Source organism: Penicilliopsis zonata (genome assembly GCF_001890105.1).
Source record: "Penicilliopsis zonata CBS 506.65 unplaced genomic scaffold ASPZOscaffold_8, whole genome shotgun sequence".
Classification (NCBI taxonomy): Eukaryota; Fungi; Ascomycota; class Eurotiomycetes; order Eurotiales; family Aspergillaceae; genus Penicilliopsis; species Penicilliopsis zonata.
In genome coordinates this window covers 480,494-500,835 of record NW_019208918.1, presented here as the reverse complement: position 1 = coordinate 500,835, position 20,342 = coordinate 480,494, and the positions used below count along the sequence as shown (strand labels likewise).

At 52.1% G+C, this 20,342-nt stretch overlaps 7 protein-coding genes across 7 annotated transcripts; 4 read left to right on the top strand and 3 right to left on the bottom strand.

Annotated features, from left to right (window-relative positions):
- The first annotated feature begins 1,494 nt into the window (after window positions 1–1,494).
- Window positions 1,495–2,654, top strand: ASPZODRAFT_2060327 (hypothetical protein). Its single transcript, XM_022727624.1, has one exon. The coding sequence runs from the start codon at window positions 1,552–1,554 to the stop codon at window positions 2,440–2,442; it is 891 nt and encodes a 296-aa protein (XP_022580639.1). The 5' UTR covers window positions 1,495–1,551; the 3' UTR covers window positions 2,443–2,654.
- On the bottom strand, window positions 2,564–4,782 carry ASPZODRAFT_67016 (hypothetical protein; the record flags this gene model as incomplete). The annotated part of the gene is made up of 6 exons (XM_022729418.1): window positions 2,564–2,661; window positions 2,719–3,702; window positions 3,764–4,227; window positions 4,281–4,518; window positions 4,612–4,680; window positions 4,743–4,782. 6 exons carry the CDS (start codon window positions 4,780–4,782, stop codon window positions 2,564–2,566), a joined length of 1,893 nt encoding a protein of 630 aa, XP_022580638.1.
- Window positions 4,783–6,113: 1,331 nt separating this feature from the next.
- On the bottom strand, window positions 6,114–7,633 carry ASPZODRAFT_159708 (hypothetical protein). The gene is made up of 3 exons (XM_022726423.1): window positions 7,588–7,633; window positions 6,297–7,535; window positions 6,114–6,220 (listed from the first exon to the last, which is right to left on the bottom strand). The coding sequence occupies exons 2-3, from the start codon at window positions 7,524–7,526 to the stop codon at window positions 6,191–6,193; spliced, it is 1,260 nt and encodes a 419-aa protein (XP_022580637.1). The 5' UTR covers window positions 7,527–7,535; window positions 7,588–7,633; the 3' UTR covers window positions 6,114–6,190.
- Window positions 7,634–7,955: 322 nt separating this feature from the next.
- ASPZODRAFT_133124 (hypothetical protein) lies at window positions 7,956–9,744 on the top strand. Its single transcript, XM_022723194.1, has 4 exons — window positions 7,956–8,485; window positions 8,561–8,825; window positions 8,907–9,103; window positions 9,196–9,744. The coding sequence occupies exons 1-4, from the start codon at window positions 8,222–8,224 to the stop codon at window positions 9,580–9,582; spliced, it is 1,113 nt and encodes a 370-aa protein (XP_022580636.1). The 5' UTR covers window positions 7,956–8,221; the 3' UTR covers window positions 9,583–9,744.
- Window positions 9,745–9,967: 223 nt separating this feature from the next.
- On the top strand, window positions 9,968–11,703 carry ASPZODRAFT_67506 (hypothetical protein; the record flags this gene model as incomplete). The annotated part of the gene is made up of 4 exons (XM_022729467.1): window positions 9,968–10,013; window positions 10,081–10,825; window positions 10,888–11,018; window positions 11,096–11,703. The coding sequence occupies 4 exons, from the start codon at window positions 9,968–9,970 to the stop codon at window positions 11,701–11,703; spliced, it is 1,530 nt and encodes a 509-aa protein (XP_022580635.1).
- Window positions 11,704–11,955: 252 nt separating this feature from the next.
- Window positions 11,956–14,181, top strand: ASPZODRAFT_133121 (hypothetical protein). The gene is made up of 6 exons (XM_022723193.1): window positions 11,956–12,780; window positions 12,834–12,873; window positions 12,935–13,028; window positions 13,086–13,392; window positions 13,488–13,552; window positions 13,864–14,181. Exons 1-6 carry the CDS (start codon window positions 12,118–12,120, stop codon window positions 13,892–13,894), a joined length of 1,200 nt encoding a protein of 399 aa, XP_022580634.1. The 5' UTR covers window positions 11,956–12,117; the 3' UTR covers window positions 13,895–14,181.
- On the bottom strand, window positions 13,986–20,142 carry ASPZODRAFT_2059234 (hypothetical protein). The gene is made up of 2 exons (XM_022727622.1): window positions 20,115–20,142; window positions 13,986–20,063 (listed from the first exon to the last, which is right to left on the bottom strand). Exon 2 carries the CDS (start codon window positions 19,887–19,889, stop codon window positions 14,301–14,303), a length of 5,589 nt encoding a protein of 1,862 aa, XP_022580633.1. The 5' UTR covers window positions 19,890–20,063; window positions 20,115–20,142; the 3' UTR covers window positions 13,986–14,300.
- Window positions 20,143–20,342: the final 200 nt, after the last annotated feature.

Genomic DNA, 20,342 nt, shown 5'->3' with positions numbered 1-20,342 from the left:
GACGTACCGTCTCATTTCTCTCAAACAACACCACTCTGCCTCCCTTGTCTCCCGTTGCAAGATAATTACCAGTGTGGTCGAACTCGACAGTCGAAATGATATCCGCTGAAATGACAACCATTAGCTTGGCTCCATCGAAAGGCAACCCAGAGGAGATTCACCTTCTGTGATATCTTCCACATCTCCTTTATCGCCAAAGCATCTAATTAATTAGTACATGATTGTTATATTCAAGATTTGAGATTAGTTAATTAAAAAAGAAGGAGTGATATCATGACGGGGTGTTGTAGCAGTAGCGGGGTATGGGTGAAATCGAACAGTCATCAACAAGCTCCAACTTACTGTGTGAACTTCCAGGTGGGTGTACCTGGATCCCTGTCGACCATCTTTCACGTATGACCCGTACTGGGCACCTGTGAGGATATCTGGACGAGAGTGTAGCAGAACCGACCGGGGGGAAAACGTCGAGGGTAGACGGCAAAAAGAACAGCACTTCCGGACCAGAAGTCTTTCTTTTCGGTTCTTGGTTATTTTTTCGCTCTTAAATATTTCTTCCTGTTATTTTTTCGGGTTTCTTTTCTTTTCTTATCTTTAGTTCTGCGAGGGTGGGCGAAAAAAAAAAAGGCGAGCGAGAATGGCAGTCACGAGAGGGGAAAAAAAGCTAGCAGCAAGCAGCTTTCTTCCTCTTCGGAGGAGGAGAATCAATCGACTGAGGCGGCGAGACCGTCGACCAGAGGGAGATGATGAGTCGGGTTGATGGAGGAGGGGTTTGCTTTTCGTCCCAGTAGACGCGACGTCAGGACAGGCTGGAGGGGACAAATGATTGACAGCCTGGGCCGGGTTGGGGAGGGGCAGCGAGGAAATTATCCTGGGGAGGGGGAGAAGCCAGGAGAGAAGTGGTGACGGGCGACAGACAGGAGCGGGAGGAGAGGGGGGGGGGAGATTTCAGGGTGGATGGAAGAGGTTGCGGGCGTGTCTTTCTATCTGTCTGTCGTCGGTCGGGTTGGCGGGAGGAGAGTGAGGAGGGGAGATTGGCCCTTGGATCGGTGTGGTTGGAGGTGAGGCGGTTTTGGTGGGGAGGATCCGAGTTGGCCTGGCAGAAAACGAACGGAACTGCCCAAAGCATGGCTGACTGCGGCCGTGACATCAACGATACTTATAAGAGTGGTAGTATTTAGTGATTAGCTATGTAGCTGTCCAGTCTAGCTGTTTACTGTCTACTGTCTATAGCTGTCTACTGTCTACTGTCTGTAGTTGTTTATTGTCTGTAGTTGTCAAATATATTGCTCCCAACTGTCAGTAACTAGAATCATATTAATAAACAAGTATAGATAATAGATATTATAGGTATATTAATAGTTAATTAACTAATAGGTACTACTTGTACCTATAAGTTCCTCTACTAATTCTATGGCATAGAACTCATATCCCTCGGTCGCTGTAGCCTCAGGCATCAATCACATGCATAGTACGACATAACTAACTACAGGGTACTTCACTTACTACCTATCTTGCCATTTCTCATCCCTCTGTATTCTCTACTAAACTACAATGCCAGACAAAGGCAAAACCCCAGAAAAACAACCCTCAGACAAAGGAAGCAAAGAGCACTCCTCGCACGAGGACAATGAATCCTCCTCCTCCCTTGCAGACCGCATCCAGAGCTCCGCCGCCCGTCTAGCCAGAGACGCATTCTACTCTTCTTCTTCTTCTTCTTCTTCATCTGTCCCAGATCTAGCCTCTATACTATCCAGCAAGACAGAGGGTTCTTCGGGATCAAGGCCAAGGCCGGAGATATCTGGACCGTCACATTCTAGAGAGCATCCGAATCCACATTCCACTAGATTCCGCTCTACAGAGACCGCCATTGGAGAGGTTGAAAATGGTTTTATCGAGGAGTTTGAAAATAGTCCTATCATACTAGAGCAGGGAGAACAGAAAGACTATCTACCAGGACAGAAAGCACATTTACCACAATGGAAAGGAAATGATGGCGAAGAGGTACTCTCCCTCCTCTCTTCACAAGAATACCACTCCGTTCACGACTATGAACCCATGGAGGACCTCCAACCCCCGCCACCCCTCTCCGAGATGGAAATGCAAATCATACAATCGTTCCGTTTGTCCGAGGGAGGAGCACAAACAAGCCTGCAGGATCTAAGCTCTATCAGCTCGATAAGCTTGATCCCAGGCATCGACTCAATAGACCCAGACCCAACAGATAGTCAAGATCTCTCCCTCCGTGATCGTGTTCTGGACAATCTACCGGGCGCACAGGACTGGATCGGCGTGCAGGAGGGCTACCACGATGCTGTGTGGGGGTATCTTCGGCCTGTCTTGGAGAATGCCGCGGCTGAATTGACAGACCGTCCTCATAATAATGATACCCCGGCAGTGAAAAGGGTACAGTCTATCCTAGGGTATATGCGGGCGAAACTATAACAGATAGGGGAAAAAAGAATGTATATACAAGCGGAGCGCCAAGAAATCGATATTTCTGTATAACGGAGACCAAAGTAAAGAGTAATTTGATATAAAGATTTAATTATGACTTATGATACAGTTAAAGCTCCAAACTGGGTGTCTGCCCCTTGACTCGTCCAATGACAATCTGCGAGGCATATTTGGGAATCACCTCGTCGTCATGTAACATTGCAAATTCTATATCGTTAGTAAAAAAAAAATATTCGGGAAGAATAATCAAATTAAATGACTTACCCTCTGTAGCATCCCGTCCCATGAAGTTGAACAAGGCGTTGGCACCACCAGGGTGCTCGTCCAGCCAGTTGGTGACATCCAGAACAACCCCCTTGACGACAATCCACAGGTCGTCCTTCTTGTTGTGCTTGGAGACCTCTTCCATCGAGAACTCGGTCTCGGGGATCTCAAAGGCAGCCGGTTCTTTCGTCGAAGCTGTGCTGCTACTAGTGGCTGGGGCTGTCGAGTCGGCGGGGGTAGCAGAGACAAACTGCTGCTGCTGTTGTTGTGGTCCTTGGGGTCCGGCAGCGCCCGTCCATTCGACGGAAATCTTACCGGGCGTAGACGGGTCAATGTGTAGGGAAATCTGGCCTAGACGCTGGCTGGCAGAGGAGGCGCCGCCGGCGAGGATCTTCTTGAAGAGATACTCGCTCGCGCTGTCACCGGCCACGCGGCCGTAGACGACGCAACCGAGAAGCGAGGAACCACCGAGCCGGTTGGCACCGTGGACGCCGCCGGCCAGCTCACCGCAGGCGTACAGGCCGTCAAAGGGCTTGTGGTCGGCGTTGAGGACCTCTGATCGATCGTTGATCTCGATGCCGCCCATGGTGAAATGTAGCACGGGCTCCATCAGGGCAACGTGGAAGGTGTCGTCGATGCTGAGGGGCAGGTTATGGAAGAACTTCTTGCCCCAGGGGTCCTTCTGCTTGCCGGCCGCGATGGCGTTGTACTCGTCAAAGGTCTTCTGCAGCGCCGCGGCGCCACAGCCGATTTCCTGCGCCAACTCCTTACCCGTGATCTTCTTCATCAGTCCGCGGCCCGAGTAGTGGCGCGTGTGGAAGTCGAGCACGTTTGAGGCCTTGCTGTTCAGCACCAGGCGGATGGGCCACTTGCCCTTCTCCTTCTCCTTCCACATCTGACCGGAGACGTAGTCCCGATGGCCCAGTTCGTCCGAAAACCGCTGGCCATCGGAATTCAGGAGGAGGCCACCCTCGCCGCGAAGAGCTATTTGAATTGAGTAACAGGACCGGAAAATAATGTTTTCTTTATGAGAGTCAGAGCTCACCTTCCGCAGCAAGGAACTTGAACTTTGCTGTAGGATCCTTGGGGTCCACCAGACCTGTCGGGTGAACCTGGACCTTGTCCATATCGATACCATTGGCGCCGATGGCCATCAACATCTTCTGGCCATCTCCCGTGGCGTGGGTACCATTGGTACTAGACAGATCGAAGGTATCCGGGCGGTGCTGCTTCAGCAGCGAGGACTCGGTGAAGTCGGCGGCATAGCCGCCCGTAGCAAGAACCACGACGCCGTCGGCGGAATGCGACTCGCCGTCGTACTCGTAGTTGACACCGGTGACGGTGTTCCCTGACTTTTTGACGGACGTGACCTTGGCCTTCTTGATGATCTGGACACGGTTGGGCTCCGCCTCGGCGATCTCCTCTAACCGTTGCATGAGGGCGTATGTGATGGCCATGCCGGGGAATTTTGCATCGTGGCCACGGTGCGTGCGAGGCTGTGAATGACCCCTGAGAAGTTAGATAAACCCTCTGACAGCAAAGGAAAAAAAAAAAAAACTCACCCTAGACGGGAAACCAGCGTCAAGTCTAGGTTAAACTGGTCCTGCAGCCACTCGACGGCGGCGGCGGATTTGTAGGTGAGGACCTTGATGAGATCCGGACGGGCCTTATCTCTGGCAGACTTAAGGGTATCTTCATAAAACGTCTTGACGCTATCTTGGATGTTGAGGTCGACCTGTGTACGGGTCAGGGCACCGTTGATCCCCGAGGTAGCCTTGGTGGAGTTGCCACCGAAGAATGCTGCAGACAGGCAAACCGTAGGTCAGCATTCATTCCTCATGCGGGGGGGGGTCTTTTTTTTTTTTCTTTTTGCAATAGTGGCTCACGGCGTACCTTGCTTGTCGAGAACGAGAACATTTCCGCCGTTCAGGTAGACAGTATGAGCGGCACTGAGGCCAGACACTGAGCGAAGATGGTCAGTAAATTGTTGTATCGAGTGTTATCGACATGCGGGGAAAGCTCACATCCACCACCGACGACAATGACCCGAGGGGCGGTCGACATGGTTGTAAGCGATGAAACAGGGACAGAAGAATATATCTCAATGAGGGAAGGAAACGAAAGGATGGTTAAGAGGAAAAGAAAAAGCAGAGCACTGGGACAGGCTTATTATTAACCCACGCCTTGGAATTTGGGGAAAGACCAAAGACTCTCCTCTCCGGCTGCTGACCCGACCGAGGCACGCTATTTAGTGCCTGTGCGGATCTGGTGGATTCGGTCTTAGTCGCAGCTATTACAGTGGACTGGGGTATTCTGGTACCGGTGGATGCTGACGGAGAGAAAGCCGAGCGAGATGGCGAGACCACGCCGATGAATAGATAAATCCAGCTTTGATCCGGAGTTATTTGGCTGTGTAGAGTCTGTTCACCGTGAGAAGATGCCTCTGCTGTACGGTCTGGTTGACGAGAGGACGGCCTCGAAGTTTCCTTGTCTCTTGAGTCCCAACGGGCAAGTCACGGGATGGCCAGTCACATGCGACAGAAAAACAGTGCAAACAGCAGTTCACATGCCGGTGTCACTGTCAACCTTGGAACTGCCAGTACAGCATATAACTTACGGTAGGTGGTTTAGTACAGTGTCTGTGTTAGTACAGTGTACGGAGTACCTCAGACAGTCATGCCACTCTGAACCGAGAGCCTCGGCGACAGCATTACACATTCAGTCGCTACTTGCTTTTACATATTGAATGACTCTAATTTACAGGTAATATTCAGGATATTCGACTACTACAGCTAGGGGTGATAACTACCAGTTACCTAGTCGTCCAAGAGTCTACCCCAGACCCGCTGATGTCAGACCCGGATTGTCGTCATACAATTCGCCTCCCTCCCATTGGTCTCTGGCCGTTCGATTTTGCCGCAAATTTAGTACAGTCTGTACAGAGTACCTTACTAAGTAGTAACTACTAGTTACGGAGTACCTAACTACTAAGTACCTACCAGGTATCAGGTATTATTATCCCTCTGGCAATATATCAGCTAGAAAAAGATAAAATGCCTAAATACAAAAAATGTGGACGATGAAGGATATTACTCGATGCTTGATTCATCAGCTACCTATTACCCGTGAATTTACCATTTTTCAAGCCACTTGGAATACCTAATCGACCATCGCTTCAATCATCCCTTACTACATGGCTAATTCCAGCTAATTCCACTGTCGCCCACTGTTTATCGGGGTATTTCCTCCCGAGGCCGAGCGCACGGCTCGGGTCATTGGAAAAGGACCGACTCGCCCGAGAGAAAATCGCATAGATCTACCCCGAGATATTACAGATACTTATAATTACCTATGATTTAACTAGTTAATCCTACTCCCTATGGAGTACTCACTACGCATACTAGTATGTCACTAATGAAGGCAGTACGATGCAAGTGTCGTTATTCATCTATCGTGGAGTCTACTCGTATCTCTAGTGGGCCGTCTGGGCTTCTGCAAAGTCCTGGAGAGTCAGTAAACAATGTATGCGTGGAGAGATTCGAAAAAAAAAAAAAAAAAAAAAAAAAAAAAAAACATACTGGAAAGGTCCGCGATATACTCGCCGAGATGCGTTCGACCTCCTCCGTCAGCTTCTGCACTCCCGCATCCCACTGTCGGATGTGTCGTCCGTACGCGGTTGCGGGGCCATGGGTGCTCGAGTCAAAGGAGATCACCCCGTCGATCTGATCGATGCTTCCCTTCAGACGACCCTGCTCGACCATCCGGGCAGCGTAGGCCTCGGCCTTTTCGCCCGCGGTCAGGTCGCCGCTCCCCGTCAGTCCGAGGATCCGGCCCAGGGAGTCGGTGGTGATGTTCTCGTACAGCTGGCTCGCGGCCACCAGGTTGTGTTCGATCACCGCCTTGTCGAGTACCGTCGTCCCATCCGCCGTCTGCGCCAGCTGGTGCGGCGCCAGCTTCTGCGAGAACGCCGCCACCTCCGCCGGCGTCAGCAGCCGGTTGAGATGCATCTTCTCTAGAATCCCAAACTCCTCCACCGATGACGCCCGGTCGTCCTTGTAGAACCGAGCCAGCGCGCGCGACCGCTGCGGCCCGGCAGGCGCAAGTACCGCACACCGGATCGCCGCCGACAGGGCCTGCAGTCGATCGCTCTCATCGACCCCCGCGGCCAAACTGACCGTGTAGTACTCCTGGCTCGCGTCCAGGAAGCGTCGCCGGGCGTCGAGGATCCGTGCCTGCGAGAGTTGGAAGTGTAGCTTGAGCTCTGCATCCTCGATCTTGCTGGGCAGATTCTTGATCCGATTCAACACCGTCTCCGCATTCGTCGTGTCGTCTTCCTCTAGGTACAGTCTCACGATGCGGATCCAGAGCCGAACGCGAGCCGCGTCGGAGATGAGGCGCTGCGAACTATCCAGCTGGATCCCCTGTAGCGTCCGTGCCGCCGCACTGTATTCTTCCTGCTGCTCGTAGGCATCCGCCAGCAACTCCCGGATCTGGGCGTCCTGTTCTTCGACCGAAGTGGACCGCGTCTGCAGCAGCGTCACGGCGTGCTGACCAACCTTGACTTTGTTCTCGGGGCCGAGTTTGTGAAGGACCTGGATGAACGAGTCGAGCAGCGGCCGTGCAGCCACGATGCTGATCTCCTCGTTGAGAATCGAATCCAGGTAGTATATGAGATCCTGCGCGAGCTCATGTTCGGAGGAGGTTGTCACGATTTCTGAGAGGAGGTTGTTGTACAGCTGCAGTTTGGTCTGCTGGTTGCCGCTCGATTCGATCGTGGCCAACGCGGCCGTAATTTTCTGCGAAGCCATGCAAGCTATCTGGAAATCGTTATCAAAAGGAGAATACCGATAGCAGTGCCTCAACACGTACCTAGGCCAAGTAGACGTGGAAGGGAAGTGAAGGTGGAAAGTGAAGGTGGAAAGTGAAGGTGGAAGTGAAGGTGGGCGTGGCTTATCGATAAATAGCAGCTTCACTCTGACGTGGAGAGCTTGAAGAGGCATATTTATATTTTGATACAAGTCAACACTGAATTGTATAAATTCTTTCTTCATTTAAGTGGATCAATTTTTATATTTACTCTATTATTTCTAAAATCTATTGGATTTCTTTCTACTGTGGACAGTGTTGTGGTAGTAGCCTATTTATTAACTACCTAGCTTATAATATTCTACAATATTCTATTCAGTAGGATCATCCCATTAAATAATTATCTTAATTATCTTCATAATAAATCCCTTCTTTTTAATTAGTTATAGACATTCTATCTATACTGTGATATAAAATGTGAATGTTTGTCCATGATTGCCACCGCCCATGCCGATCGCCCCCTCGACAGCTCCGGATAACTTCTTCCTGACAAGACATTCTCCGCATCTTCATCCCAACCCACGTCGCGGCACCACCTCGAAGAACCCGCTGTCCACGGTCGTTTTCACGAGTCTGTACGCGCGACAGATAGTCCCTCGGCCTGTTCAAGCCGTCTTTCTCTCCCGTCTTCGCCGCCATGGCCGCCCAGATCAAGCAGGACCCGGATGGCATGACGCCCTACATCAAACCCGACCCGGACAGCAAAGAGGCTGCGATGGCGGGCTTCGAGGATGATATCTACGAAGACGCGGGCGACCTGGATTTCTCGAATGCCGCCAAGGACGTCTGGCTGTCGCGTATCCCCCGACCGCTGTGGGAACACTGGTCCAAGCTGGACGATGACGAGGAGATCCAGATCGGCACGATTAGGATCGAGGGGCCGTTGAATGATATCAAGCGGGTATGTCGTTTTTTACATAATCCTTTTTCTTATAATATCGCGAAGTTACGAGGCCTGGCATTCTGACTTGAGTAGGTTAGCCTTCGCCTTGCCGACCGTCCCGACAACAAAGAGATTCCGAAAGACTACATCCTACAGCGCCAGACGATCGGGGCAGAAAACGCAAGCCATGCCACGCAGAATACGTTTATGTTTTCCGAAAGGGATTTGCCCGGCAATGAGAACCGCATGGTGATTTTTGGAGAGGCGCGTTCCGCGCTGTACGAATCGATGAAGCGAGATGCGCGTAGGAAGGACCGCAAAAGGAAGTGGGAGCCTTATGTTCGGAAGACCATTCCTAGTATGTATTGAAGACCTCCTGGTGGTTCCTTGTGATTGGAAGAGCTACGCAGCTAATGGTTTTTTTCTTTTCTTTTCTTAGAACAAACTGCTCTCCAAGGAAGAGTCAACGAAGAGTTCAATTGTCTCCCGGTGGAGAACGAGGAGTTCCGGCGCATATCGGAGAAGAGAGCCCTGGAGGCCCTGAAACCTAAGAGAGAGACCATGTTCATTGACAGAGTCCCTGGAAAGCTACTCCAATCAAGACATGCCCTGCCTGGAGACAGAGCCACCTTCGTGGTAAGTAGCCTACCTTCTTTCGTTTTTGCGTTTCTTTCTTTCTTTCTTTCTTTCTCTTTTTTGGCAACCCTCTCACGTAAATTCTTCAATAGCAACAAACCAAGCAACCGAAAGCCCGCACCCAAGAAAACAAGAGCACGCGTATGCCACGCAACGAACTTGTCGACCTTCTTTACCAGTGTTTCCGCGAGTATCGGTATTGGCCCTTTAAGTCGCTCAGAGCACGGCTCAACCAGCCGGATGCTTATCTTAAGGAAACCCTGGAGTTGATAGCACACCTGGTCAAGACCGGAGACTTTGCCAACACCTGGGAACTCAAGCCCGAGAATATGGAGAGCAACTACACGAACGCTCTGGTCAAGGAGGAGCTGCCGCCAGCACTGGATAGCTTCGACGGCGCATCGGAAGATGATGCCATGGCACCCGAGATGGGGACGGACAACGACGAAATGCAATTCGAGAATGTGATGCAGCGGTGAGAAGAGAACTGGCCAGGGGCTGGGGGCTCTTCATGGCGTTATTTGTCTTTTTCCTCATTAAAATTCCATATATGGAGGACCAGGCGTTGTACTGTCAGGTCTTTGTCATTTTATATTGATAATACCCTCAAATAAGACCATTGCCCATCAATATTCCCATCAAAGGAGATTTCTCTCTAATATTAAAATGCCAGTCAATCTTCTCTCAGTAGTTCTCAGTCAATCTTTATATCACGTGATATACGCGTGACCGCCACCGTAAGAACCAAAGCGTGTTGAGGGACACTCAGTGCTTGATACTTCTCTTACCACATCCTTACTCTTATTAAAAATAGACCCTTTCATTCACTTGTATTCTTTGTTTTGTGATTACTTACAGTTTATCATGACAGAGGATCAAGATCTCCTGGCTAAGATCAGTCAGTTGGCTGGTGAGTTGTTGCTATCGAGGTTCACCTGCTAATGACGATGAATCTGCTGCTAAGACTGTTGGCGCAGGTCAAATCAACAGACACAAAAACCAGTCGTCTCAGGCGCCGGCGGAGTCCAACCAGTATGTTTCCCGACACGCTTCTCGCCAACACAACCCGGGCTGGGCGCCGTATCGTGGCCGAGCGAACGCCCGGCGACCGGTTGCCCCCCATCGCCATCGGACCCTCATCTTAAACAACAGCACTGCGTCGGCGTCGGCGCCTAGCTCCACCTCGTCTGCAGGGCCTGCCAGCGATAATGATACCGAGACACGGCCGGCCGCGTCGCAAGGGTGGGTTGCGAAACGCGACCGCCACATGCAGCTGATTAACACTGCCATCTATGACCAAGAGACCCAGGCGAGAACAAAGGCTATTGAGGAAAGCAGACGGCTCAAGACCCAGAAACGAGCGCAGCTTGAAGAGGCCAAGGTACTGCGATATGCTCAGGGCGCTGCCGGGGGGAGACAGTTTCCTGTTTCTGTGACGAGTCAGCCCTCAACTGTCGCGACTCAAACAGGCGGAGGCCACCAGATCTTTGTCAACGATATACCCTTCAAAATTGCGCGAGGAGGAAGCAAACTGCTTCGTGTTTCCAGTGGGGATACCCTCTTTGCGCTTTTCCGCAACAGATGCAAGAGCTCGCTTACCTCTTTCATAGATGACCCGAACACGGCAAACAACACGCCAAAGAAGGTAGTAGTGGCCGGTGTGACATTTGTTCGGAGCAAGAACGGAAACCTTCATCGCCTGGGCCTGGTGAAATCGAAAAGGTGTCTCTCCTTCGGTCCGGCCTGTTCGCTGTTTTACTCTAGGTGCTTACAAGTTATTACAGGAAAACCGCAGCTGTCAAGAGACACAACGAGCTGTGTAAACGCTTTAGCACGACTGGTACCCTGCTCTTCCCCCCCTCCCCCCTTAATAAACCAACCAGGACTGCCCTTGATGGGAAGACTGTTTTTCTTGGTCATCATCATGGGACTTCATTTCTACTGATGGAGTTTCTCCTTCGTCTTTTTTTCTTTTTTTTGCAATAATAAAAGTCCAGATACTGATTCAACCGTTTCTACGCTTTCCAGGAACCTGCTACAAAGGACCCATGTGCCCGTTCATCCACGACCCCAATAAGGTCACAATCTGCAAAGAGTTTCTCCAGACTGGTAAATGCAATGCAGGTTCTAGCTGTGATCTTTCCCATGAGCCTTCACCCCACCGGTCCCCTGCCTGTGTGCATTTCCTAAGGGGCCGCTGCTCGAACCCGGAGTGCCGGTATGCCCACGTCCGAGTGACGCCTGGGGCGCCCGTGTGCCGGGACTTCGCCACCCTGGGGTATTGTGAAAAGGGAGCCGAGTGTGACCAGCGGCATGTCCACGAGTGTCCGGACTACGCCAACACGGGCAGCTGCAATAAGAAGCGCTGTCCCTTGCCCCATGTGGATCGGGCTGGCCAGATCCGCAAGATGGCCGCTGCTAACAAGGCAGATTCCCCTGACAACGACGAGGACGAAGACGATCTCTCCAGCGAGGAGGAGTACGACGAGATCGACTCGGACGATGTCGACTCGGACGAGCTCGACGACGAACCCGAGGAACTCATCGCTGGTGCTGATAGCGGGGAGATCTCGCAGCAGCGGGACTTTGTTCGCTTCTAGCCAGGTAATTTGTAAATCGCCAGCCAGGATACCAAGTAGATAGGAATATGATTGATGCATCCGATTCGTGTCATTTTAGCTTAGTAGTCAGTATACCAGTGTAGTCTGGAATCACTTCAGTTATCACCATTCAATGAACATTCATCTTATCCTCTACTCTGTACACTTCTACGTCTGGTTACACGAACCACGGAACCCAAGCGGAGTGGAAAAGAATCCAATCTGACACAGCCACAGGCAGCGCTTATTATTGTCTTACCCTGTAGTCTGCCTGCAGTGAATGGGATAAATAAGACAGATCCACACCATTTGATCGAGGTGGACCTCGGACTAATTGTATCAGAGTCGAGAAATCTGATAAATCGTGTATCGTGTCGAAAGAGAAAGAAGAGACTGACTGGTTCTTGACCTGCCATGCCGCTCCGTGATTTCCTCCGCAGAGGCAGCGAGCATCAGAGCTCACCCAACGATTCATCTGAAGCCTCTGGAGCATCAGGATACCCCGACTACCCTCAGCAGCCGGTCCCTGAGATCAAATTTGTTCGTTCCGACACTACGACACAGGAAGTCATTACCCCGCCGGTATACGAGGGCGACTACGACCACCAGCAGCAGCATGAACCCGAACAGAGACCATCAACAGCGTCGTCTGTGACGTCTTCATCATCGCGAAGAGGATTTAAATTATTCCACCGGTCGAGATCGCCGTCGGATGCAGTGACGACAGGAATAGAAGCAGGAGCGTCTGCGTCGCCCCCCCGTCCCCAGCGAGACAGCTCACACCGGCTCTCCAGCCTTCTGCACCGAGATCGAGACCGAGCAGCCGGTTCTGGAGGCTCACCACGGAATTCCAGCTCCGTCTCGGTGAATCTGCCGAGGGATCTGCCCCGGATCAACACGGATGTCGGCGACAAGCAGGACCGCGAGGCCCAGTGGGAGAAGCGCGCCACGGTGCTCGTCCAGGGGAACCCGCAGTTCTCGTCGCCGCTCTCGCCGACTCCATTGTCGCCTGGAGAGAACTGGGGGGCGAGATCGAGGAGTTCGAGTCGGAGTGGATGTATTGATCGACAGGGCGATGTAAGTCATGGTTCAACAAGTCGATCGATTATCAACGGTGCTGAACAGACCAGGTGAATATACAAGAGGCGATCCGGCTACATGAGAATGGAGGTGAGCATTGAACAAGCAGGAAAACTGGAAGCTAGACCGTCTTATGCTGAGACTCTTTAAGAGTTGGAAAAGTCAACACAGATGTTTGGGCAATTGGCTGACCCGAATGGCGCGAATAATACGCTGAGCCAGGTGCTCTACGGGCTTGCCTTGCGGTAAGTGTTTGATTCCCCCAACCTCTTCTCGTTCCAAACCTGGTTAACGGATTCTAGACATGGCTGGGGCTGCGTCAAGAACGAAGAGCAAGCCGTCGTCTACTTGCAAGCGGCAGCGACCAACTCGGCCTCGATCGAATCAGAAGCTCTACGCTCGGGGATGAAAAAGGGCGGCGCGGCCAAAGGGGAGCTGGTCCTCGCTATCTTCGAGCTGGCCAACTGTTTTCGCAATGGCTGGGGCCTGCAAAAAGACCCTGTCGCTGCTAGGCAGTACTACGAAACGGCCGCCAACCTAGGTGACACTGATGCCATGAACGAGGCGGCCTGGTGTTATCTTGAAGGGTTTGGCGGAAAGAAGGATAAGGTATGTATCCATCTATGTATTTGATCTGTCCACGCTTAGGCATCCGTGCTTGCGTTTTTTGGGGTCTGGCATTCGCTGATCTTGATTGTCTCTAGTATACAGCAGCGAAATACTATCGACTGGCTGAGGAGCACGGAAGCAAAACCCTCGGGAATTCTTGGTGCGTACTTTTTCCTCTTCCTCTTCTCTACTACATACTCTGTATTTTTCCCCCCCCTTCCATTTTCTTCTATCTTCTTGCTCTCCAATCAGTGCCATGCCGCCTGTGATGAGATGCATTGGCGCCTGCAGCCGCGTCTCAGAAGAAGCATGTCAGACCCAATCGAATGGCTGTGCATGAACCATGAGCCATCCACCCCGCTTACACTAAACCTAACCGTTTGCCTTTGGCTTCTACCCAAGCGTTGATAGGGCTGGAGTGACGCCGTGACGCCGTTTGGAGAGGATGTTTGGCTGATACAAGTTGTACAGGATCTGGAAAGACAAATACAATCCGAAGTAATAGTAGTTGGGCTTTCCCAGAGTACTTTCGTACTTCGTCATACTCTGTTCTAGAACGCAACCGTCCGACTACCCGATAGGCAAGAGATAGTCGCTTTGGGCAGACAGTATATACTTTTGTATAGTTGAAGAATACTACTGGCTACCATGGGCCTGAGAGGGCCTGAGAGGGCTGAGCTGAGGGTTTTCCCACCCAACATCGCCTCACTGTCGTATTGGACTGATTTTTATTTCTTGATTTCATGATGCCATGTACCTTAATCTTTCCAGCTAGTGCAAACAGTGGTTCTATGTCTTCAATTACTCCTTGTAACAAGCCTCGTAATGCCTGGTAAGAACAGTCGGGGCCATTCGCAGCCTGCTTCAGGCTGTCAAGTATCACACCACTACACTACCAGGCTGTCCTGCTAAATGTTCAGCTCGCGAAGACCTGCCTCCAAATCCTCTGCCCGTCGGACACCATCGACTGTCCGATGATGCTCCCCACCAACCTGAGCCCCGCACTCGGGGCACCTCGACAGCTGCATCGCGCCGCCGCACTCTCCGATCGTAAAGGGATGGCCGTTCTGGCAGTAGTACCAGTGTCCCGTGCCCCGGAACTCGCGGGCCATGGCAGCCACGACGGCCATGCGCTCCTCGTTGGTGACGGGTGTGTAGAAGGTTGCGCCGCGTAGCATGGCTCTCGTCCCCTCAATCTCGGCGGCGAGGCCCTGGGTCTGGCCTGGATGGCAGGCGCAGAGTCTCTCGGCGGCGTCGACGGCGGAATTGGCTTGATCAAGGAGCTTTGCACGGGCATCCGCTTCTGAGTTTGGGGTCCTGTTTTCCATCTCAAGCGCGCACAGCTGAGCCCGGAACAGGTGTCCTTCGACCTGTTGGAGAACCCGCCGGGAGCGTGTCGCTAGCTCGATGAGCACCTCGCTGTCCTTCAGGTTGGCCTGCAGGTTGACTTGGAGATCTGTCTGGTTCAGCCCGGCGGGAACGCGTCGGTGGAGAGCAAGGAAGTCGCCGAGCAGAGCTGTGTCGAGACGAAGTAATAGCCCAGAAGCTTGTAGATACCCTTTAGTCTGGAGCACGTTGTCGTCAAACTCGAACCGTCCGGCTCCTCTCTTGCGTCGGCGTGCATCTTCCACGAGGCTGTACACTTGATGGAACGGCTGTTCCTCCTCCTTGACCTTGCTGGCGTATTCCACGATCCGCCCGCGTAGTTCGATCAATCCCTTCCACCTTTCCTTGTCGTGTTTGCGTATATGGCTGTTCATCAGTTTGACTTGGTGGTCTCGGGGGCCCTCGATGCGGATATTGGCTTGGTCTTGGAAGACTCTGGTTGATATCGTCTTCTCATTTTCTTGCAGACGGGTCAGTAGTCGAGGCAGGTCCTGGGCCATCGGGACGTATTGCTGGTTGATGTACAAAATGAACTTTTTGGTAGCCTCATCGATCCACGCACGCCTCACCAGCCGGCCATATCGTGAGATGCCTCTAAGTGAGCCGCGGCAGGTAGCGCAGTTCCGGATGTCTCCAATCGAAAAGGGCTCCGATGCCGACGCAATGGAGGCCGGCTTCCCCTGTTGATCGAGAGTGTAATGCTTCCCAAGGTCCATCTGAGCATCCATACTTTCCATGGTCAGGAAATGACCGCACGGTGGGAAGATGCACGGGTTTTCATCCAGGTCAACCTCCTTGTACAATTGGCCCAAGATAAAGTCAACTGGGGTTTCCTTAATGTCGTCTGCAGCACACAACTGACAGAATCGGTCAGTAGGACACAACTCCCCGCAGACAGACGGGCATCGATGACCGCAGGGGAGGTTCTTCTCGCACCGCCGCGAGCATGGTATATGATCGCATGGCGCTGCGCACGGCATGGAACAGGCACTATGGGGGCATTCCGACAGACACTTGGGCACGGCGCAGGGCGCACATGGCTGGGAGCATTTCCGGGGGCATCGCGAGTGACCGCACTGGACATCACACGGGGCTGTACATGGCGGGCAGGGTATCTCCCCATGGCACTCTGTGATGCATGTATGAGCGCACGTGTGATACTGTCGGCCGCACTTTTGTTTGCATTGGCCATGGTCGAAACGAACTCCTTCTGGTTCACGTATAATGCACTCTGAGCACCGGCGTTTGCAATTATGGCCGCATGGCAGGGATTGTCGGCATCTCTGCCTGCACTCATAGTCTGGCTGGGCGACATCAATGTGGCAGGCAATAGTAATCTCATGGTCGCAGTGTGGCACCTTCTTTTTGACGAGGACGGGGCATTTGACAGTGCTGAGGTCTTGAGCCTGCCAGCAATGAAGGCTCGGCATCGAATGCCCACAAGGCAGAACTCGGGCATGATCTACTACCACAGTCATGCATTTTGTGGGACAGATATCTCCACAGACCTTAGGGCAAGGATGAGAGCATCCCTTTTGCAGCCGCGAGCAGGGTTCAAGACAGTGAACTGATTGATGGAGCATTTCTGCATGGCATTTCTGCTTGCAGGGATGGCCACATGACAAGCGCTTACCGCATTGTAAATTGCAGCCTCCCTCGGGAGAGAACTGGAGAAAGTCCTCTGGTTCGGCCACGGTGATGACAGTAGCAGGGTGGCGGGGACATTGAAGCTCAAGCCGCTGTCCGAAATTGCCATCCCGATCGAGAATATCGAGCACCTTAGCCCACATCTCCACGCCTCGTGACGTCTCCGAGTTACCAATGATGTACATTCCATGTTTTGCGCGCGACAGCAGGACATTGATGCGGTTGGGAGTCCGGAGAAAGCCGCACCGATTTTGACTGTTGCTGCGAACGAGTGATATCACCACCACCTTTGCCTCCTCTCCTTGGAAGTTGTCGATAGTTGCCACCCGCAGGGTCTGAAGAAGAGTAGATTTCGTAGGCACTGCCCTTGCTAATGGTTTCTCCTCATCCGTAAAGCCCGTCTGGTCAAGCGCATCCTGATCTCTCTCCCCGACGGTGATGGCAAACGACTCGCCTAGTTTTCTCCTCAAGCGATGAAGCTGGCCCAGATACGGTGTCAGAACAGCAATTTCGCCCGTTTTGTAGGTTCCCTGGCGAATAAGATGATTAACCAGCGCGTGAGTCACCTCGATTTCATGGTCGTTCCAGTGGGAAGTGGCCGTCGGATCTTGACCCGAAGTACCACCTTCCGGCTTGCGATGATCAAGCCAAAAGAGCCGTCTTCGCACTCCCATGACCTCTGGGTATTCAGAGACCGAGGGGGCATCCTGCAGTCGAGGATACAGAGTTTCTCGGACCAGTTGCGCGATCGATGGATGCATCCTTCGCTGCGTTTCAAGGGTGCAAAACGGGATCTTCACCCCAATCTCGTTTTGAGGCTCGACAAGTCTCTCGAACAAGGAACAATCCAACGAATACTGCTTGCCAGCCTTGCTCTCACGAGAAAGCTCATAATTCTGGATCTGCGGCCGGAGCTGCTGGTGATCCCCGATTAGTATGAAATGCTCAACGGATGGCAGCAGCGATGTGAGCAAGTGGGCTTCAAGGACCTCTCCTGCCTCCTCACATAAGAGCACCTTCGATTGTAGCCCACGCAGCATATTCAAATTGCGCGCCAGGCCGGTTGTTGTCACTCCAATGACATCGGCTTGTCGCAGGCATCGCAGATCCAGTTCGTTTCGGACTCGATCCAAGGATGCTTTTGCTTGCTGTTGGGAGGCCAAGATTGCGTGAGTTCGAGTATGGGCAGCTTTCCTGATCTCCTCCGCCCAATGATCATAGAGAATCCGACGTTCTGGTGCATTCATCTCATCGATGCGGAGCTGGTGCAATTCTTCCAAAGAATGGACACTTACTCCCTTGGTTTTACCGCCGTTCAACCAAGATGTAAAGATCTTGTGAGGATCATTCCCAATGGCTTTCTCAAACCCCTCCTCATCTTCTTCGAAGAACTCTTTATAGCGCCTTGTATTAAAGCGTCTCAGATAGTGTCTCACAGCGGAGTGAGAGCCCGCTGCGTTTAATCGGAGCGAAGCCCATTCCTCCTCATGCTCTTCCAGTTCGTGATGCAGTTGCCATTGCTCAGTCTTTTCCAGCCTTGTCTTCTGGACCTTCTGGGAAGCTTCCCGAAGATTAAGTGACTTTAATGTCTCTGACTTTGACTGGGAGCCGATGCGTATTATTTGGGAGGTGATTTTGCTTTCTAGCAGGTCCTCCAGCAGCTGATCTAGAGCATGATTGGTGTAGCATACACAGACAATCGGCCCGAGATTCACTTTTTTCTTGTTCGCCAGAAGAACCTTGATGAGGGCTACACCCGTGTAACTTTTGCCTGTTCCTGGTGGACCTTGAATCAACCCTATCCGCCGCTGAAGAGTGTGGACTAGAGCCTGCGCTTGAGCATCGTCGAGAGTTGAGTGTTGTCGAAGCCTATCCATGTCGGCCGGTTGCGAAGGACTCACTTCGAGACTGGAGCCATCATCCATGAGACACCGTAGGTCAAATGTGAACCCGCGCTTATTCGCGTATGCAGGCGGGGGCACATCCATCGAGCCAGACAGAGAATCAGAAGGAGCAAGAAACTCCGACATGGGAAGGTCCGCCGCTTTCTGCATATTCTGGAGAGCCTGTAGCGTCGGCTGGAATGACGGCAGGAGAATGCCGGGAAATTCCACCAGAGACATGGTTGGCGAGTCGTTGTTGGGTTGGTGACAGTCCAAGATGTACTGGCGATTAGCCTCTGTTGGTTCGACCAGCTCCAGGACGACGAACGAGAAGGCCGCGTCATCCCAAAGCGAGCCAGAAAACTTTTGGGGCCTCTCTTTCTCGCTCTCTCGTCCTTGTCGCTGTCGTTTTGGCTGGGAGATGGTGCAAAATATCGCGAATCCTCGTCGATCTGCAAGGCAGACCAAAGCAGTGGGTTGAAGCCTTTTCGACAATTCCCACCACTCTTGCCGTTTCTTTTTCCCTGTATCCTTTAGATTTGCTGGCTGGGGAAACCGAAGGATAATCTGGAGCCCAGTCAAGCGGTCAAATTCGAAGCCCTGCACTCTTGCCTTAGAGTAGACGTGTGTCCTCATCTGGTTCTTTTCTCTTCGGGCCTGAGGTTGGAGCTCGGTATGGATTGCATCGCGGAGCTGTCCAACGGAATCTTCTCTCAATAGTCGAAAATTCCTATCCAAAAGACCCGAGAGGCCCTGGACATGCCACTCCCGCGGGTCTGTCACAGGGAGGTATTCGGAGCGCGTGGACAGAATTTCCTCGGAAGTAGGCATGATCCGAATCCTGCAGATATCAGGGTGGTCGTTGTCGTGACGGCCGCCAGGCGGTTCTTTCTGCGTGACAAACTGGACTGGAACTTGGGAGACAGGTCCCTTGCTTGAGCCTCTATTATTGAGGGACGGTAGAGACAGGCCGATATCAAGGTAGCGTTGCAGGCGTTCGAGACAATTGTGGGATCCTTCGAGAAGTCCACTGTCCACCGAGGCATTGAGTATCGTGAAGATGTCCCGGAATCTCTTCGCGATAGCAATGATAGGCTCATGGATAAAAGCAGTCGAGTTCAGCTGAAGGACCTGAGTAAACACCTGAAGACAGGATTCTAGATGTAGGGCGGCAGCATCCTCCTGACTATCTGCCTCTCGTTGAACAACGTCTGCTAGAAAGTTTAGGAATGGCGTCGCCCGTCGACCGGCCAGTCCAAATATACAGTTGTAGATCGTTCCGACTGACTGTTCAAGGATGAGAGAGGCGAGCACTTTGGGTGCAGTGATGATCTCGACGAACGGGAGAACCTGTTCCAGGAAGAGAGCCAGCTTTGCAGAATCAGACATGGGGAGATAGTCACGCTGGATGAGTTCCTGGATTCTTTTCAGCCCACCCTCCTTGGAAAGACATTGAACCACTTCTTGCAACGTGCTATCGTCCACATCGATCAGGCTCCTTCCCTGGGCGAAAAACCTTCCGAGTGCGGCTCCCAACGGGCGGATGAATTGACTTTGGGGTGCTTGACGTTTCCAAGCCATCACATCGTTGCTGGAGCCACGGTCTGTCTCGAGGTTCGATCTCTTTCGTTCGCCAATCGAGGTCTTGGCCGGTCTGCCTTTGGGCTTGTTCGACTTGTCCGCGACATGGAGAAATTTGCAGTTTCTGAACCTACAAGATCCCTGCCTTGCGTACTCGTAGCAGATTCTAGAGGTCTTGTGATAAGAATCGATGCCAAAGGTTGTCATCAAGGATGGTATCCTTACTTTGGTTGAGCCATATTGATGCTATTCCGAGCAAAGCGTTTGGTCCTGTCCCAATATCCAACAGAGTATATATCCAGAAGTCCTAGGAATGGTGTCAGAATTTGGATACCTTTCTTCTTCTATTGTTTTGGTAAGCCTTGTTGTGTAGTTTAGTATTATATATAGGCAGCCTAGGTCAAGATAAGTGAGTTAGCAAATAAATACGCCATGGTACCCAGATAGAAGGCA

Coding starts and splice junctions, on each gene's coding strand:
- ASPZODRAFT_2060327 (XM_022727624.1), top strand. CDS start 1,552: ATGCCAGACAAAGGCAAAACCCCAGAAAAACAACCCTCAGACAAAGGA.
- ASPZODRAFT_159708 (XM_022726423.1), bottom strand. CDS start 7,526: ATGGCTTCGCAGAAAATTACGGCCGCGTTGGCCACGATCGAATCGAGC. Junction 6,221..6,296: donor GTATATCGCGGACCTTTCCA/GTATGTTTTTTT, acceptor CTGACTCTCCAG/GACTTTGCAGAAGCCCAGAC.
- ASPZODRAFT_133124 (XM_022723194.1), top strand. CDS start 8,222: ATGGCCGCCCAGATCAAGCAGGACCCGGATGGCATGACGCCCTACATC. Junction 8,486..8,560: donor CGTTGAATGATATCAAGCGG/GTATGTCGTTTT, acceptor TGACTTGAGTAG/GTTAGCCTTCGCCTTGCCGA. Junction 8,826..8,906: donor TGTTCGGAAGACCATTCCTA/GTATGTATTGAA, acceptor TTCTTTTCTTAG/AACAAACTGCTCTCCAAGGA.
- ASPZODRAFT_133121 (XM_022723193.1), top strand. CDS start 12,118: ATGCCGCTCCGTGATTTCCTCCGCAGAGGCAGCGAGCATCAGAGCTCA. Junction 12,781..12,833: donor GTATTGATCGACAGGGCGAT/GTAAGTCATGGT, acceptor TGAACAGACCAG/GTGAATATACAAGAGGCGAT. Junction 13,393..13,487: donor TTGGCGGAAAGAAGGATAAG/GTATGTATCCAT, acceptor GATTGTCTCTAG/TATACAGCAGCGAAATACTA.
- ASPZODRAFT_2059234 (XM_022727622.1), bottom strand. CDS start 19,889: ATGGCTTGGAAACGTCAAGCACCCCAAAGTCAATTCATCCGCCCGTTG.